The following is an 18,634-nucleotide window of genomic DNA, read 5'->3' as shown; positions in this document are numbered from 1 at the left end:
CAGACACAAGTGAGCCAAGTGCAGTAGTGCACGCCCTCCATCACACAAACCTACTGTCAGGCAGAAAAAAATCCTCGGCCCGGATTGGATACGCTGCCGGGCCGCTTCCGGCCCGCGGGAGGTACATTAGACACCCCAACCTTAAACAATTTTCATCAATTGAGAAGCTTGTAGACACTACACTACACTATATCTCAAAATTGCCTATCAAACAGAGCTTTTCTTGCACTGTTTTAATGCAAAAGCAGTATTTTTATTAGATTGTGCAGGTGTGCCTCATGTTTCTAACGTTAACAATGCAAAAGTTAACCAAACGGAGGACTTTCCATTTATTTACATCCAAACTCTTCGCTGGTTCAAGCACTTTCAGACAGATAATTGTTCATGGGGAAAATGACTTACAGTGTGGGTGTTGTTTGAGAGCGCTGACTGGACTCCAGGAAAACTTGGGCACGAGTGTTCATTCAGTCCGAGCGCGCTGCGTTCCGACATCTCAAACTTCTCCCAACTGCGTCGCCCCTCATCACCCCTCAACTCCCTCGTCGGCCTCCCCGCGAACGACTTGTTCCCTGCGTGGAACCGTCTCGCTAGCGCGCACGCAAACAAGCCCCATGTGAAAAAAGAACCCGCATAAAGCATGTTTAAATCGGATGCTCAGTTTTGCTTGCGTTCACTCAGGCTATTTTATTAATCCCCAACACTGACTCCTCCGCCCCCCCTCGTCATCTTTCATTAAAACGTCCCCTCCACGGATGAGCGTGATTGGCCAGGACGAGAATAACCTGCATTTTCATTGGACGACAGGACTCTTCCTCGGCTAGTTAATATCAAATCTTTACCGGGATTTTAGCGCCTCTTAGTGGTTAGTATAAAACTAGCAACGCCTTTTAGCTCTGTAAAACTTTCACAAGTTTTCACTTTTATTAATCAGGGTGCCGTTTGTGTCCGCAGTTTAAATGAAGCTGTATTTTCATTAGTTGGACAAATACCCATTCAACTTATATTTTTGTGTAAATATTCGCCGGCCCCTCAAGACGATAGTGTAGTCAGTGTGTTAGGTGTGTATGTGTTGCTACAAGTGGAAATTTGCCCCTCCCCTCTGCATAGAAGTGACTCGTTGGACTGTAGTGCGCCGCCCAGTCACTAGGGGGTGTATCCTTCATTTAATGTGGTTTCGCAGGCTTTGCGGGCTTCATATAGCATTCCTTGGTTTTTTAATGTCAGAGCAGAGCATTTGTTTCTCGAGCTGGATCACTTCCTGTTGATTTGAGGGTATTTCAGGTTTACTTCCTGTAGATATTGGGTCACTTCCTGTTATGGGGGCATTTCGGGTTCACTTCCTCTTGATATGGGGGACTTTGGCGTCACTTCCTGTTGATTTTGGAGAATTACAAGTTCACTTTTTGTAGATATTGGGTCACTTTCTGTAGATTCTGGGTCACTTCTTGTTGCTATTGGGTCACTTCCTGTTGATATGGGGGCATTTCGGGTCCCTTCCTGTTGACATTGGGTCATTTCAGGGTCATTTCCTGTTGATTTTGGGGTTTTTCAGGTTCGTGTAGATATTAGGTCACTTCCTGTAGATTTCTGGTCACTTCCTGATGATTTGGGGGCATTTCAGGTTCACTTCCTGTTGATATTGGATCACTTCCTGTTGATATGGGGAACTTCAGGTTCACTTCCTGTTGATAGGGGGGACTTTCAGGTTCACTTCTTGTTGATATTGGGTCACTTCCTGTTGTTATGGGGGCATTTCAGTTTCACTTCCTGTTGATATTGGATCACTTCCTGTTGTTAGGGGGCATTTCAGGTTCACTTCCTGTTGATATTGGGTCACTACCTGTTAATTTGGGGACACTTTGGGGTCATTTCCTGTTGATATGGGGGAATTTCAGGTTCACTTCCTGTTGATATTGGGTCACTTCCTGTTATGGGGGCATTTGAGGTTCACTTCATGTTGATATTGGGTCACTAACTGTTAATTTGGGGACATTTTGGGGTCACTTCCTGTTGATATTGGGTCACTTCCTGTTGTTATGGGGGCATTTGAGGTTCACTTCCTGTTGATATTGGGTCACTAACTGTTATGGGGGCATTTGAGGTTTACTTCCTGTTGATATTGGGTCACTAACTGTTAATTTGGGGACATTTTGGGGTCACTTCCTGTTGATATGGGGACATTGAAGGTTTAACTCCTGTTGATATTGAGTCACTTCCTGTTGCTTTGGGGGCATTTCAGGTTCACTTCCAATTGATATTGGGTCACTTCCTGTTATGGGGGCATTTGAGGTTCACTTCCTGTTGATATTGGGTCACTAAATGTTAATTTGGGGACATTTTGGGGTCACTTCCTGTTGATATGGGGCATTTCAGGTTCACTTCCTGTTGACATTGAGTCACTTCCTGTTATGGGGGCATTTGAGGTTCACTTCATGTTGATATTGGGTCACTAACTATTAATTTGGGGACATTTTGGGATCACTTCCTGTTGATATGGGGGCATTTCAGGTTCACTTCCTGTTGATATGGGGGCATTTCAGGTTCACTTCCTGTTGATATTGGGTCACTTCCTGTTATGGGGGCATTTCAGGTTCACTTCCTGTTGTTATGGGGGCATTTGAGGTTCACTTCATGTTTATATTGGGTCACTAACTATTAATTTGGGGACATTTTGGGGTCACTTCCTGTTGATATGGGGGCATTTCGGGGTCACTTCCTGTTGATATGGGGGCATTTCAGGTTCACTTCCTGTTGATACTGGGTCACTTCCTGTTATGGGGGCATTTCAGGTTCACTTCCTGTTGTTATGGGGGCATTTGAGGTTCACTTCCTGTTGATATTGGGTCACTAACTGTTATGGGGGCATTTGAGGTTCATTTCCTGTTGATATTGGTTCACTTCCTGTTATGGGGGCATTTGAGGTTCACTTCATGTTGATATTGGGTCACTAACTATTAATTTGGGGACATTTTGGGGTCACTTCCTGTTGATATGGGGACATTTCAGGTTTAACTCCTGTTGATATTGAGTCACTTCCTGTTGCTTTGGGGGCATTTCAGGTTCACTTCCAATTGATATTGGGTCACATCAGGATCATTTCCTTTTGACATGGGGGACTTTGGAAAAAATGAGAAACCTTGGGGAGAACCACAGTCAGGAGAGATTCCTGTTGATATCGAGTTACTTCCTGTAGATTTCTGGTCGCTTCCTGTAGATTTCAGATCACTTCCTTTTGATTTGGGGGCATTTTAGGCTCACTTCCTGCTTATATGGGTGGACTTTGGCGTCACTTCCTGTTGATTTGGGGGAATTTCTGGTTGACTTCCTGTACATATTGGGCCACTTACAGTTGATTTGGGGGCATTTCGGGTTCACTTACTCTATATATTGGGTCACTTCCTGTTGATTTTGCATTTCAGGGTCACCTACTGTTGATTTGGGGGCATTTCAGGTTCACTTCCTGTTAACAATGGGGCACTTCCTGTTGATTTTAGGGAATCTCAGGTTCACTTCTTATGCATATTGGGTCACTTCCTGTTGATTTTGCATTTCAGGGTCACTTCCTATTGATTTGGGGGCATTTCAGGTTCACTTCCTTTTGACATAGGGTCACTTCCTTTTGATTTGGGGCATTTCAGGGTGACTTCCTACTGATATCAGGTTACTTCCTGTTGATTTGGGTTCACTTCCAGTTAATTTGGGAGCATTTCAGGTGCACTTTCTGCACATATTGAGTCACTTCCTGTAGATTCCGGGTCACTTCTTGTTTTTATTTTGGGGTCACTTTCTGTTGATTTGGGTCACTTCCTGTTGATTCGGCGGCATTTCAGGTGCACTTCCAGCACATATTGGGTCACTTTCTGTTGATTTGGGATTGATTATGGGATGACGTGCTATTGATAAGTCACTTCCTGTTGATTTTGGGGCATTTCAGAGTCAATACCTTTTGATATCGGGTCACTTCGGTTGGAAATCAATAGAAGCCAATGGAAGTATTTCTGCCATTGAAATGAAGGGCGAATAGGGCCATTGCAAATGACTGGGGAATTTTCTCCATTAGAAATGAATAGGAAAGTTTTTGGCAGAACCAATTGTTTTGCAAAATATTTATACAACTCTAGTCTTGGATTTTTTTCAATGTGTAAATGATGTAATTTGTTGGCTCCAGCACGCCCGATACCCTTCGTGAGGATAAGCGGCTCGTAAATTGAATGATGTAATTTGGACAACAACTGTAGAACAAGTAGCATTTTGAAATGCAACGGTCATTTTTTTTGCACGTCCAATACGTTAACCTGTGTCCCGCGAGAATTCGGGTTGTTTTGGTGTTCGAACAATGTCAATCATTGTGGGCTATATATGGTACCTGAATATAAAAACCAATGAGTCATTTGTGGAATACAACAGTTTAATTGAAGTACTGATTTGTTAGAAAAAAATTATACCCCCGCCCCTCCCCATGCTTTCCTGCCGCTCGACTCGGATGCTTGCTGATAGGCAAGAAGTCCATTAGCACATCAAACAGACAAAACCTCTGATGCCATCCAAATAGAACCGAGTGGGATGTGCTGATGGAAAGTTGTGTTTTGTTGACCGAGGTCTGGTGGACTTGCTGAAAGACTTCTAAATATCCTTGATCACGTCCTCCAGCTCTTCTTTGGAGTACATGTGGAAGGTCTTCCCTGGCTCCACAGTTGCCAGCTGAAGAGAACAAAAAGAAAAAAAACACTCAGGCATTCAAATTCAAACACTTCAAGGAGAGTTTTCTTTTTCGAAGCTTTTCTTCTGCTGTGCGTCCTGCTTTTTGTTCTTACTGATCGATTTAACCAATGAGGTTTCTGCTAAACTGTTTCTGCTAGACTGTCATAAGACCAAATGAAGCACCATCATTGCTTCCAGACTCTTCATTTGGCCGTCACTGCTCCCTCGGGGGAGACAGTCAACCTCTGCTGCCACCTGCTGTCAACACTGGTGTGGTCCAACATGCCTCCGAGCATGCACAGCAGCGGTACATTTGAAAACACCAATCAAAATCCATCTTCCGTGCCGATTATTTATTCAATTACGGCTCCAGTTGTTTCATTAATTGCTAGTTATGGTGTTTGGTAACACTTTATTTGACAGTGGCGCCATAAGATACTCATAAGTCCATCACAATTTTAATAAATGCTTATGACAGATGTCATGATCTCACTTTTAAATGGATGTAAAAGACCCGAGCTGGACATAAATGGGAGTTAGTGACATATTTCATAAAGTCATCAATGCCCATGATAGTGTCATGTCATAATTATGACGGTGTAATGACAGGCTATTAACTAGGGCTTTCAAAATTATCGCGTTAACGGGCATTAATTATTTTATATAAATAATCATGTTAAAATATTTGACGCATTTAACGCACATGCCCCGCTCAAACAGATTAAAATTACAGCACAGTGTAATGTCCACTTGTTACTTGTGTTTTTTGGTGTTTTGTCGCCTTCTGCTGGCGCTTGGGTGCGACTGATTTTATGGGTTTCAGCACCATGAGCATTGCGTAATTATTGACATCAACAATGGCGAGCTACTTGTTCATTTTTTGATTGAAAATTTTACAAATTTTATTAAAACGAAAACACTAAGAGGGGTTTTAATAAAAAATTTCTATAACTTGTACTAACATTTATCTTTTAAGAACTACAAGTCTTTCTATCCATGGATCGATCACTTTAAGAGAATGTTAATAATGTTAATGCCATCTTGTTGATTTATTGTTATAATAAACAAATACAGTACTTATGTAAAGTATGTTGAATGTATATATCCCTCTTGTGTCTTATATTTCCATTCCAACAATAATTTACAGGAAAATATGGCATATTTTATAGATAGTTTGAATTCCGTCTTTGGACGGGTGATGTCAGGTGATTTCAACATATTTTTCCAGTCAGAATTTGATGATTTTGGTGTATTTTTTGGCCTAATATGGTCATGTAATAGTTTATAGCATCATAATAATAACAGTACACATAGATGGTATTGTGCTGAGAGTAAAAATATTTAAAAAAAAAAACAAATCACACATTATAAGAAGTTAATCATTACTTGAGTATTCGTCTAATCCCTTTTTTTTTTTTTTTTTTTAACTGGAAATTGGACATATACGTTTGGGGGGAAAAAAATGCGAACACACACACACTCACCTCAATGTTGGTGGCGTTGAGCTTTTCCTCCATCACCTGCTTCAGAATGGTGAGAGATGATTTGATGGCATCTTTAAGCGTCATGGACTGCAAGATTAAACAAAAAACATTGGGTAAAAAAATACTAGGGCTGTCAAAATAATCGCGTTAACGGGCAGTAATTAATTCTTTTAAATAATCACGTTAAAATATTTGACGCAATTAACGCACATGCCCTGCTCAAACAGATTAAAATGTCAATACAGTGTAATGTCCGCTTGATACTTGTTTTTTGGTGTTTGGCGCCCTCTGCTGGCGCTTGGGCCCAAATGATTTTATGGATTTCAGCACAATGAGTGTGCATGGTGTAATTATTGACATCAACAATGGCGAGCTACTCGTTCATTTTATGATTGAAAATTTTATAAATTTTAATAAAAGGAAAACATTTAGGGGGGTTTTAATATAAAATTTCTATAACTTGTACTAACATTTATCTTTTAAGAACTACAAGTCTTTCTATCCATGGATTGCTTTAAGAGAATGTTAATAATGTTAATGCACCTTGTTGATTTATTGTTATAAACAAATACAGTACTTATGTACCGTATGTTGAATGTATATATCAGTCTTGTGTCTTATCATTCCATTCCAACAATAATTTACAGAAAAATATGGCATATTTTAGAGATGGTTTGAATTGCGATTAATTATGATTAATTAATTTTTAAGCTCTAATTAACTCGATTAAAAATTTTAATCGTTTGACAGCCCTAAAAAAATACTCCTACATCTAAGTTAATCTGGTGATTACCGTATTGGCCCGAATATAAGACGGCCCTGATTATAAGACGACCCTGTCTTTTTCAAGACTCGAGTTTGATAAAAAAAAAGACTTTTTGAACACCAAATTAATTTTTATACAGAATTACAGTACATCCGAAACAAATGACTATAACAATATATTTACGAGAATAATCATGTTAGTTTGCCTCATTCAAATCTTAATATCTGAACATTTAAATATGTAAACTCAGTGTTTCCCATAGGATTTTTTTAAACTGTGGTGGTGGGCTGCATCGGAGTCGGACAGCCTCACCATGTCGTGCCATGGCGAAATTTTTTTTTTTTCATTATTTTATTTCCCCCAAGAAGAACCATAACAAAGATAAATTTGAAATATTTCATTAGCTAGGCTAATGTTATAGCTCTCAGCTACGGTACATGTATGTAAAATGCGTAGCTGATTACAGCTACGTTACCCTATGTAATAATGCGACTTTTTTTCTCGTAGCAATAGTACGACTTACATCTCGTAGTGACTCAGGGTTGGCAACCCAAACTGTTGAAAGAGCCATATTTGACCCATATTTGGGCGCATTTATCAAAGTTTCGTCAGCCGTAATTGTCTGAAGTTGGCGCGCCGGTGTTGTGCCGAAAAATAGCCACTCCACGCGAAATGTCCCTCCTGACGGGAGCGCCCACACGTCACTCGTACAAACAGCCTTTTCTTACCAATCGATGGACACGGAAAAGACGTTCTTGTACCGTGAATATGTATCATTTTACTCTGCTTGAACTAATAAATATTTTACTGTGACCAACGCTCTGAAAATAGAGCAAGGCTTTATTTTGGGCACCGCCTCTCAGCGCAAGTTCAATCAAAGTTTGCTTTCCGTCCAAGACGGCCGTCCACCGCTCACTTTCGCCGAAAAGTCCGATCCAAACTATTGTAATGCCCCGGATATGGGGAAGAAGGAGAGAAGTCTCTATTTGCTTACCCACTTGATTGTGGTAACAATAATAAAGAAAAACAATAACAAAATAACAGCGGGCTGCTACGACATGCGACCGCTATCTCTCGCTATCTCGCTCGTTCTCCCATTCTTCCTACTCGTTCCCCTTGCATCTCTTAAGGGGGGGCCTGCATAGTTACGAACATTACGTTACAATACACAATGAATAGGTGTCCGCTGAACTCCTCCCACTCGGCTGCCGCTAGTTTGAAGCTGCCTTAAAAAATAAATAAATAAATAAAATACTACTCTAAAATGCTACTCTACTACCCGCGCGAGCGAGAGCGCGCGCGGGTAGTAGGGTGGAGTGGGCTACAGCTGTGTAATCGGCTGACTGACGCATCTGATTATTATCTTTTTTTTCGGCGGGGGGGGGACGAGACTGTGGCGGGCCCAAACGAGACTGTGGCGGGCCACCACAGTCTCGTTCATTGGTGGGAAACACTGAAACTAAAGTGCAATCACATTTGTAAATGAATGGCTTCTGGTTTTTGAAATGTAAATAAACAAATCTATTGAAATAAAACAACAAAATTGCAATAACTGCATTAGAGCTGTCCCGACTAGTCGACATAGTCGACGTCATAAATGACGTAAATCCGTCGACGGTTAATGAAGGGTTAAAAAAAATATATGCGTGGAAAGTTCAGAATGTTGGACGCTTGGTATGCTAGCGGGGAAAGCGGCACAAAGCCAAAAAGCGCACCAGAGTCCAAAACATTGACTTATTTTTAAAGAAACAAAGGAGGGTACACTGTTGTGTCCTGTCTCTTCAATGCCAAGCTTGGCTGCACGTCGTCGATGAATGATAACGACAGGAGATTGTAAATCCATCTAACTAACTAATGACATGTTTTATTGAGGTTGCTAAGCCTGTCGCGATATGCAATGAGTCCATTTATCGCATGGTAAATAAAAATGCGGGCGGTCATTTTCACCGCTGCGTTTAATCGCTACACGCGCGTGCGTGCGTGCGTACATTTCTGCGTGCGTGCTGATGGCATATGAGACTCCAGTTGTTTTCTCTCATCAACACGCTGTAGGATTAAAGTTCAGACATACAAGATAGGAGAAAACACTTCTATATTAAACATTATATACGTTAGCATTGCTACATTGAGGTGAATGGGGAAAAAAGGCGATCTACTTTTGCCGGCTATAAAACAGGCAGCCTTCTCCAAAACTTGCAGTTAAAAGGTGTCACTTCAAACATGAAAAATCGCTGGTTAACAGCATTTCCAAAGGGAAAAAAATCTTTTACTGACACAACATGCAATGACAAAAAGTGGTTTTTTTTTGTGGAGTGTGATGCTTAAAATAGCGGTTTAGCGAACGTACTTCCGGTGAACATTTCAAAATAAAAGCATGTCATGTTCGTCATATAAATAACGATTTCTGGAATTAATCCCACATACTTCAGATTCTACACTAAGAATACCTTTAAAATGACACCCTTTATGAAAAGTCTGATTGGCAATGAATAATTGTTATAATACTATTATATATAGTACTACAGTATACTATAATATTAATGCTAGGTATTATTTTAAGAATTGTTTTGAATCATGTTGGAAAGGTGAAGTCAGTGTTCTGAATCTGTTTACATTCCATTCTTTTGCACAAGTTAATTCTATCAGCATTTGAACTCATTGTTTATTTGCGAGTTATTATTGTTATTTATCTGTTTATTTGTACTTTAATAAAGAATTTAAGTGTTCCAAATTTTTGGGGTGAATTGATAAGCATCAACAAAAATTTCATTGCTAAATTTGTAAAAATAAATAAATAAATAAATAAATAAATACATTTTTTTAATTCTAAGTCGACTATTCGTAAAAATAGTCGGCTGACTAATCGGGAGAAAATTAGTCGTTTGGGACAGCCCTAAACTGCATTAACCATCAAAGTGAAGTCTAACTAACTGTAGTCTTGAAACAAATCTGAATAAGGAAAAACATTGCAATAAAATAATGAGAGTAGCTGAGATCTATCATGACAGAACATCGCTTCAATGATATCTGGCGCCATCTAGCGTCGTGAACGGGTATACTGTCTAGACGCGAATATAAGACGACCCCCTCTTTTTCAGGCTTATTCCAATGCAAAACACACCGTCTTATATTCAGGCCAATACAGTAGTAGCAGTTGATTAACAGCATTACCTTGTGGTAAACTTCTTGCAGGGAACTCTGCGCACCCTCAGATGCCGAGCCGATCGCTCGAGCGTCACACTGCACGAAGGTTCCTGAGGGGTCCATGTGATACCTGAAATTTAAATAGAGCTAAATAGTCCATTTTCAATATGTTCAATGTGGACTTATCCAAAAGTGATTTACAGTTGGGGTCCTTTTTCATCCACGCCTCCAAAGAGAAGTGCCACGCCAAATGGTCGACTCTGTACACGCAAACAGAAGAGAGTTTGAAGACACAAACAAACATGTCTCATGTTTAAAAATTCGAAAGAGCAAAAAGACCGACCATCGCACCGGGGTCGGCGTCCTCCTCTCCGAACTGCAGCGCCAAGTTGGACACGGCCTGGGTCACGCTCTCTACCGTCATGGTCTCATCGTACGTGAACCAGTGATTCTATTAAGGAGAAGTTTGATAAGCCGCACGGGTGATATGCAAGGTAGAGTACAAATGTCCATACTTGTGTTTCCACCCGGGCTTTGTCGATTAGGGTCTTGGCGTCGGCTATTAAGCCGCTCATCGCACAACCTTTGAAGAAAGAAACAAAGCGGACATGTTTATTTACTCATTTGCTCCGAAAAATGTCGAAATATGTTCTATTTTTAATTGTTTCAGTGTCCTAAAAACGTATTTCTACGTCTTTTACGTTTTTTTTCTCACAAGAGACATCTCTAGGTTCTAATGCAACTTTGCTCCAAAGCACAACACTCAAAATCCATTTTAAAGCTATGAAACTGGCCACTGGAGGGCAGTAGCGCATTTGGTAAGAACTCATATCGGACCATGAAAGGAAATGAATGAAGAGAAAGTCAGGAAAAAGAAGCTGGAAGAAGAGGTGTGAGAAAAATGTGAAAAACGATGTAAAACACAAGGCACATGCCCCACACAAGTTCCCAAGGTGAATTCTGTTATGAGGTAGTGGTCACTACAAAAGAAAGATTTTAAAAAATTAGGGCTGTCAAAATTATCGCGTTAACAGGCGGTAATTTTTTTTTTTTTAATTAATCACGTTAAAAAATTTTGACGCAATTAACGCACATGCCCTGCTCAAACAGATTAAAATGTCAATACAGTGTAATGTCCGCTTGTTACTTGTTTTTTGGTGTTTGGCGCCCTCTGCTGGCGCTTGGGCCCAACTGATTTTATGGGTTAGTACAATGGCGAGCTAGTAGTTTATTTTTTTGATTGAAAATTTTACAAATTTTAATAAAAGAAAACATTACGAGGGGTTTTCATATAAAATTTCTATAACTTGTACTAACATTTATCTATTAAGAACTGCAAGTCTTTCTATCCATGGATCAGTTCAAGAGAATGTTAATAATGTTAATGCCATCTTGTTGATTTATTGTTATAATAAACAAATACAGTACTTACAGTTGTGGTCAAAAGTGTACATACACTTGTGAAGAACATAATGTCATGGCTCTCTTGAGTTTCCAGTTATTTCTACAACTCTGATTTTTCTCTGATAGAGTGATTGGAACATATACTTCTTTGTCACAAAAAACATTCATGAAGCTTGGTTCTTTTATGACTTTATTATGGGTGAACAGAAAAAAGTGATCAAATCCGCTGGGTCAAAAATATACATACAGCAGCGCTAATATTTGGTAACATGTCCTTTGGCCATTTTCACTTCAATTAGGCACTTTTGGTAGCCATCCACAAGCTTCTGGCAAGCTTCTGGTTGAATCTTTGACCACTCCTCTTGACAGAATTGGTGCAGTTCAGTTAAATTTGATGGCTTTCTGACATGGACTTGTTTCTTCAGCATTGTCCACAAGTTCTCAATGGGGTTTAAGTCAGGACTTTGGGAAGGCCATTCGAAAACCTTAATTCTAGCCTGATTTAGCCATTCCATTACCACTTTTCATGTGTGTTTGGGGTCATTGTCCTGTTGGAACACCCAACTGCGCCCAAGACCCAATCTTTGGGCTGATGACTTTAGGTTATTTTGAAGAATTTGAAGGTAATCCTCCTTCTTCATTATCCCATTTACTCTCTGTAAAGCACCAGTTCCATTGGCAGCAAAACAGCCCCACAGCATAATACTACCACCACCGTGCTTGATGGTAGGCACGGTGTATTTGGGGTTAAAGGCCTCACCTTTTGTCCTCCAAACATATTGCTGGGCATTGTGGCCAAACAGCTGGATTTTTGTTTCGTCTGACCACAGAACTTTCCTCCAGAAGGTCTTATCTTTGTCCATGTGATCAGCAGCAAACTTCAGTCGAGCCTTAAGGTGCCGCTTTTGGAGCAAGGGCTTCCTTCTTGCACGGCAGCCTCTCAGTCCATGGAGATGCAAAACACGCTTGACTGTGGACACTGACATCGGTGTTCCAGCAGCTTCTAATTCTTGGCAGATCTGCTTTTTGGTGATTCTCGGTTGAATCTTCACCCTCCTGACCAATTTTCTCTCAGCAGCAGGTGATAGCTTGCCTTTTCTTCCTGATCGTGGCAGTGACAAAACAGTGCCATGCACTTTATACTTACAAGCAATTGTTTGCACTGTTGCTCTTGGGACCTGCAGCTGCTTTGAAATGGCTCCAAGTGACTTTCCTGACTTGTACAAGTCAATGATTCACTTTTTCAGATCCATGCTGAGCTCCTTTGAGTTCCCCATTGTAGCGTTTGTGGGCGTTTGCATCCAATTAGCCCTATTTAAATGGCCTCAGAGAAGTCACCAGCGCACCACTCATAATCACTCACAAGAAGTTAAGAGGCCATGCTATGAAGCTCATTTCACTGACACAACTTTCTAAATCACCAAAATTGCTAATTCGTGTTGCTGTATGTATATTTTTGACCCAGCAGATTTGATCACTTTTTCTGTTAACCCATAATAAAGTCATAAAAGAACCAAACTTCATGAATGTTTTTTGTGACAAAGAAGTATCTGTTCCAATCACTTTGTCAGAGAAAAATCAGAGTTGTAGAAAAAACTGGAAACTCAAGAGAGCCATGACATTATGTTCTTCACATGTGTATGCAAACTTTTGACCACAACTGTATGTACCGTATGTTGAATGTATATATCCGTCTTGTGTCTTATCTTTCCATTCCAACAATAATTTACAGAAAAATATGGCATATTTTATAGATGGTTTGAATTGTGATTAATTACGATTAATTGATTTTTAAGCTGTAATTATCTCTGTTTCTAGAAAATGGACACGCTACTAGACTTTTGTCAGGGACTGTAGTATGTCAGCCTGCATCGCAGCAGAGTTTGGGCGCATGTCACTCATGTCAGATGTACTGGGCCCCTCCCACCCCCACTGCAGGCATGAAAATGGGTCAGGGGTTAAAAAGGTGAGAAAGATGTGGAGGAAATATGTTCCGGCGTTATGCCAAAATGTCCTCTGTCGGCGAAACGTCCTACATGTGGCGAATTTGACCAATTTAATTTTTCACATAAGGCTTAATATTCGAGCGGGGATTTTTAGTTAGTTGAAGGAGTTGATTTCAACCACCATTGAATCGCGCTGGTTTAGCCACTCCGGAGCCCTGAAACTAACAAATAACTGGCAAACTGCGTAGAATTTGTTCAAATCAACTCCAATGACTAATTAAACCCCGGCTAACTCAAAGATTAAGCCTAATGTTAAAAATTATGAACTTCCCCTTTAAAATAAAGACCATTGGATATCGCCATTAAAATGTTGTCTATAAAAGTTTTAGAGCAATAAAATAAACAACAAAAATGAATGAAATGAACAAGAATCCTTCAAACTACTGTATTTCATACTGGGTCCAAATTATTTTTCGAACGGATCATGTGACCATAGCACCTTAGAGACAGCCGTTTGCATTGCTTAGCCAAAACTACAGCTGAGGAGGCAAAATGGATATTTAGAATTTCTTTAAACCTAAGCTTTCAAAACCTTCAACAACAACTGAGCTTGAACCCAGGATTGAGCACGAGCAGTATCAAAAAGTCCTGGCTTTCGTGTTACCTGTTGTGCTGTAATTCCAAGTGGTGCTTGAATTGGATGCTTGCATCATGGTAATACACGTGACCCTTTTTTTTTTCCATCCCTGATTAGAAAATGTGACATGTGATGTCACTCCCATGACTACAGTATTCTTCATTCTACATACATTACGGGGCAATAACAAAATAATAACGTACAGGCATCAAGGAAAGTAATTTTACTCAGATTACTGATTTAGAAAAATCAACGCGTTAGATTGTTCTTTCCTGAAAGAAAGTAATCAGATTACAGTTACGCATTACTCACATAACGCGTTACTGACAACACTGCTTCTATATTACCATTAAATACACAAGCTTGAAGCCACCTTAACAGGAGCTATTTTTTCACCGGACGCTCTGGCAGTGTTCAACGCAAGCTGCAACAAACGGCAGTAACTTTGTCATACCGCAAAATATGAAAACGATTAAAACCATTACTCACCAAATTCAATATGCTGGCAAATGCATTCATCTAAAAAAATTGGGAGTGAGACCTCACCTCGTCCAGCGAACGTGAATTTGTGCTTAGGACAAGATCATCTGTCGCAATTAGCGATCTTTGACACTCTTTTTTTCCTCCCCGCATACAAACTTGTTTCTCTCTCAGCGGCTGTGATTAACCTCAATGAAGTTGCTCTCCTAGCTTAGCTAAGCCTTGCATATCATTCGTCTTTGTAAGTTTTTAGTAACTTTGTGTACTGAATTTGAAAGGAAAATGTGTTTTGTTTTTGGCGAACTTTTTCATGAAGCTAAACTGTTGAAGCGACTCACACGTGGAAAAATACGATTGTACAACGTTTTAAATGTATTCATTTGGTATATTTCAGTTACCACGATTTGAGAGCTCAATGCATTGCAGAATTTACGCCTTGCGTTTGGAAAGTTTGTTTTTGGGTTTGCTGGAATAGCGTCACTGACACTCGCAGCATCAAACGGGAAGGGGTCAGCGCTGCCGCGCCAAGCCACTTCTGGCTGCATTTTCGACACATGAAAAATAACGAACACGTAGTACTGTATGACGGAAAATTTTAGTGGTTTTGTAACCGCAACGTTTTCATAGCATGGTAAACCGTGAAGGTAACCGGCACATGCCTACACCCCCCCCCCACTCCCCTTAAAAGTTTTCTCATCGGATCTACACGATTCACGTAGGTCATCTTTTTTTACTTCAAAACGGCGAATTTCGCTGAAAGGTGAGAGATTTTCATGCCTGCCACTGGTGTTTAGGATGTACTTCAAGCTGGGCTGCGCTCCAAGGATTGCTTGTTTGGAAAAACATTATTAGATTTTTTTTCTTATTCTGATAAGAGAGAATTTGCAATGTTGATTTGGTCTTTACAGGTCTGCGCTGAGGGATCATCACACACTAAATTTCACCCGTAGCGTTAGCTTACAATTCATCGCTATTGATCGCTATTTTTATTTAGTTTTTTGAATCCCGCGCCATGAAAATGAGTGACTTCCAGCTTCGGCCTTGCATTGAGGAGGAGGGCGCTGTGACGTGTACGGTAGAAGACGTCCTCTTCACGCTATAGTGTACTGTTGTGTATGAGGACGAAGGATTCAGCTGATTTTGCGGATTAATACGTTTATTTTTCGCATCACGCCAGCCAAACGGCTGCAGAAAAATCATTCTGTATGAGAGAGAGGCGTATGCGCCTTTTTGGAGTTTCAAAAGGTTCCCATTCACCGTGGATATTTACTGTGGGACCATTGGACTTAAGAGGAAGTGAGTAAACATCTTGTTTTGTATTATGTCAAATACGAATACAGCGATTACAAAGTAAACACTACAAACTTCCTTTAAATGAAGGACTACTTACGTTTGATCATTGATAGGCATGTAAAAAGCTCTCCTAATGCTCATTAGCAGCAGCACGTTAGCGCCACAACAACTCCAGCCACCCTCATCCGGGGAACGAACTGTAAATTACTCTCCGCCGGGCGGTTTGCCGATCCGCGAACACAATCGACAACCGGGTTGTCATGTCAAATAATCCATGATAGTTATGTGTGATTTTCCGCTTCGAAGACTTTGAAACATCACTCGGTTCGGGTTAGCATGTCGGCTAGCTGTCACGCCTTCTGGTTTGTTTACACTCTCCGAAGCCGGGGAAGGGAAATGACATATGTCAGATTTAGGTGTCATAAAATATCGTTCGGGAGGTGCGACAGTAAAGGTGAAGTCGACAGTTTTGACCATTATGGAGTCATTTTGCCATGTCGTCCTGAATAAATGCATTTTTATTATTTCATATTCCATTCAGCACAAGACTGTTATTTGTCATGACCATGCCATTTATTTAGCAATTGGGGAAAATACTTGGATAAAAAGAATATCCTGTAAAAATATTGAAGTAAAGAGACAGAAACAATGACATTTTGCCGCTCTCTTCATCGCGTTTTCCTCGTTGTGAATAGTTCCCCCTCGACGGGCTGACTGGTCCTTCTCAAGCCATTTATATAGCTATTGGGGAAAAATACTTGGATAAAAAGAATATCCTGTAAAAATATTGGAGTAGAGAGACTGAAACAATGACATTTTGCGGCTCTCTTCGTCGCGTTTTCCTCGTTCTGAATAATTCCCCCTCAATGGGCTGAATAGTAAAACCGATGAGCCCAGTCTCCCGCTGACGTCATCCACCTGTTGGGGACGCTAGAGCCCTATAATGGTAGGCGTGGCTAACCGACAGATTAAAAGACTAATTTCTCGTCATCTGCGCTTTGCTAAATTGTTGTATATAGTCGAATCGTCTCAAAATATGATTCTAATTCACATAATAATGCCATTTAAGACTTTTTTTCTCGTGTCATATGCTCTTTAACCTTAGTGTAGCGAGCGTCCTTTAAAACTGTTGTGTTGTTTTGGTTTCGTTTACGTTGACTTCGGCTTACAGTCGCGTATCATTACATCGCTAGTCCCTGCTCACCAATGTGACTGTCGATCTCCACGATCTTCTCAATGCTGTTGGGCTCCATAAGCGGCGAGGTGATCCTCTTCTCCACAGCCAAACACACCCCCTCTGATGTCTGGATACCAATGGCTGTGGAGCCAAGCTGGGAAGACGAGATACAAATTACAAATGGTAGTGACATTAGTGTGTGAATTATTTTCAAACTTGTTCAGCACCACACTCACTTTTATAGCCTCAATAGCATATTCGACTTGGAATAACCTTCCTTCAGGGGAGAATGTGTTGACACCTCTGAAAAACAATAGATCAACAGTTGTGATTATCATTCATTGAAAACTATAGCTGGGAAATAAGCCTGATTGAGAACAGACTAAAACTTTGAATGCAACGTGTTGACGATACTGATGAGCTATAGCAAAAACAAAGATGTCTACGACTAATATAAGGTTGCCAACGTGTAGTTAGTTTCATTAAGATCCATCAAATAGTTTCCAAGATATGGGCATTTAGAATGGGGTCAACCATTTTTGAACACCCTGTTTATTAGGAGTGATCATTTGCGAAAACGTTATTGTTGAAGGGACTTTGAAAGCACCTGAATTTCTAAATGAATTAAAAGAAAACGCTTATCTCAGTATGTTTGCACTTATTAAAAGTATTTTTAGAAATGGCAACAACAAAAAACACACACAATACACACAAAAAGGCTCAGGACTGTAAGGGTTAAATTATATAGTTTTAAATTAAGCAAGACAGATGTTAGTTTTAATCTAGTTTTTTTTTTTATCCAAAATACACTGCGGAAAATTGTTTTTCCATGTACTTATATCGTGCAAATATGCGAATAATTCCGTTTTAAATAAAATTAATATAGTATTGTAATTATTAATTTAAAAAAAATAATAATAAGGGTGAAGGTTATCGTGTCAATTATTTTGTATTTTCAGAGAATTGGCAACTCTATCTACAACGAAAGTGAAAGTGAACTGTCTTTAATCGTTTAGAAATGCATTAACGATTTTTAAAAAAATTAAATTTCTTAAACTAAACTTAAGATGTTCAATGCAACCAAAATAAAAACTAATAGGTCCAGTTTGTTGACTAGGAGCAAGAAAAAGCAACCAATAAATGACAAAGCAGTTTGTGTTTCAGTACAACTTTTAGTTTCAACCAACCTGTCATATTCCGATCTCGTCAGGAACATCGTTCAACTGTGAACAGACGACATACAATTACATATAAACGAAAAAAGGCACAGGCTAAATCAAATCATCTTCTTTAAAAAAGTTGCAGACAAGTTCGCCGAGACGACCAGCTAACAGGAGTTAGCAGTGGTATGAAGCTAGCGTGCTAGCAAGCTCTCGCACATAATAAAACACTGCATGGATTTAATATCCATAAAAATTATCTCTGAACGTGCGTGTGTGAGTGGTATAAGTACAAAAAAAAATAACCAACGCAGAATATGCTTCTGAATATTTCTTAAGAAATTTACCTTATGTGGCACAAACCCTTGAATGAGTTTGCTAGTTTCTGGGATTCGGTTCGTGTGTAACACCGGAAAAAGTCCGAAAGAGCACATAATTCGAA

General features: G+C 39.9%; 2 protein-coding genes across 2 annotated transcripts in view; both read right to left on the bottom strand.

Annotated features, from left to right (window-relative positions):
- LOC130921626 (sortilin-like) overlaps window positions 1-697 on the bottom strand; it is a 47,290-nt gene extending 46,593 nt beyond the window's left edge. Inside the window, exon 1 of the mRNA XM_057845724.1 lies at window positions 403-697. Coding sequence (XP_057701707.1) covers window positions 403-639 — 237 coding nt within the window. The 5' untranslated portion in view covers window positions 640-697. The remainder of the gene's footprint in view (window positions 1-402) is intronic.
- A 3,707-nt stretch (window positions 698-4,404) lies between these two features.
- psma5 (proteasome 20S subunit alpha 5) lies at window positions 4,405-18,634 on the bottom strand. Its single transcript, XM_057844852.1, has 10 exons — window positions 18,540-18,634; window positions 18,220-18,255; window positions 17,269-17,335; window positions 17,060-17,186; window positions 10,611-10,678; window positions 10,439-10,546; window positions 10,297-10,355; window positions 10,123-10,225; window positions 6,186-6,272; window positions 4,405-4,701 (listed from the first exon to the last, which is right to left on the bottom strand). The coding sequence occupies exons 2-10, from the start codon at window positions 18,246-18,248 to the stop codon at window positions 4,624-4,626; spliced, it is 726 nt and encodes a 241-aa protein (XP_057700835.1). The 5' UTR covers window positions 18,249-18,255; window positions 18,540-18,634; the 3' UTR covers window positions 4,405-4,623.

The sequence above is a fragment of the Corythoichthys intestinalis genome, chromosome 9 (genome assembly GCF_030265065.1).
Source record: "Corythoichthys intestinalis isolate RoL2023-P3 chromosome 9, ASM3026506v1, whole genome shotgun sequence".
NCBI classification, from domain to species: Eukaryota; Metazoa; Chordata; class Actinopteri; order Syngnathiformes; family Syngnathidae; genus Corythoichthys; species Corythoichthys intestinalis.
Note: the sequence above shows the minus strand (reverse complement) of the source record. Positions and strands in the feature narration are given on the sequence as shown.

Coding starts and splice junctions, on each gene's coding strand:
- psma5 (XM_057844852.1), bottom strand. CDS start 18,248: ATGTTCCTGACGAGATCGGAATATGACAG. Junction 10,547..10,610: donor AAGCCCGGGTGGAAACACAA/GTATGGACATTT, acceptor TCTCCTTAATAG/AATCACTGGTTCACGTACGA. Junction 10,356..10,438: donor ACGCCGACCCCGGTGCGATG/GTCGGTCTTTTT, acceptor TTGCGTGTACAG/AGTCGACCATTTGGCGTGGC.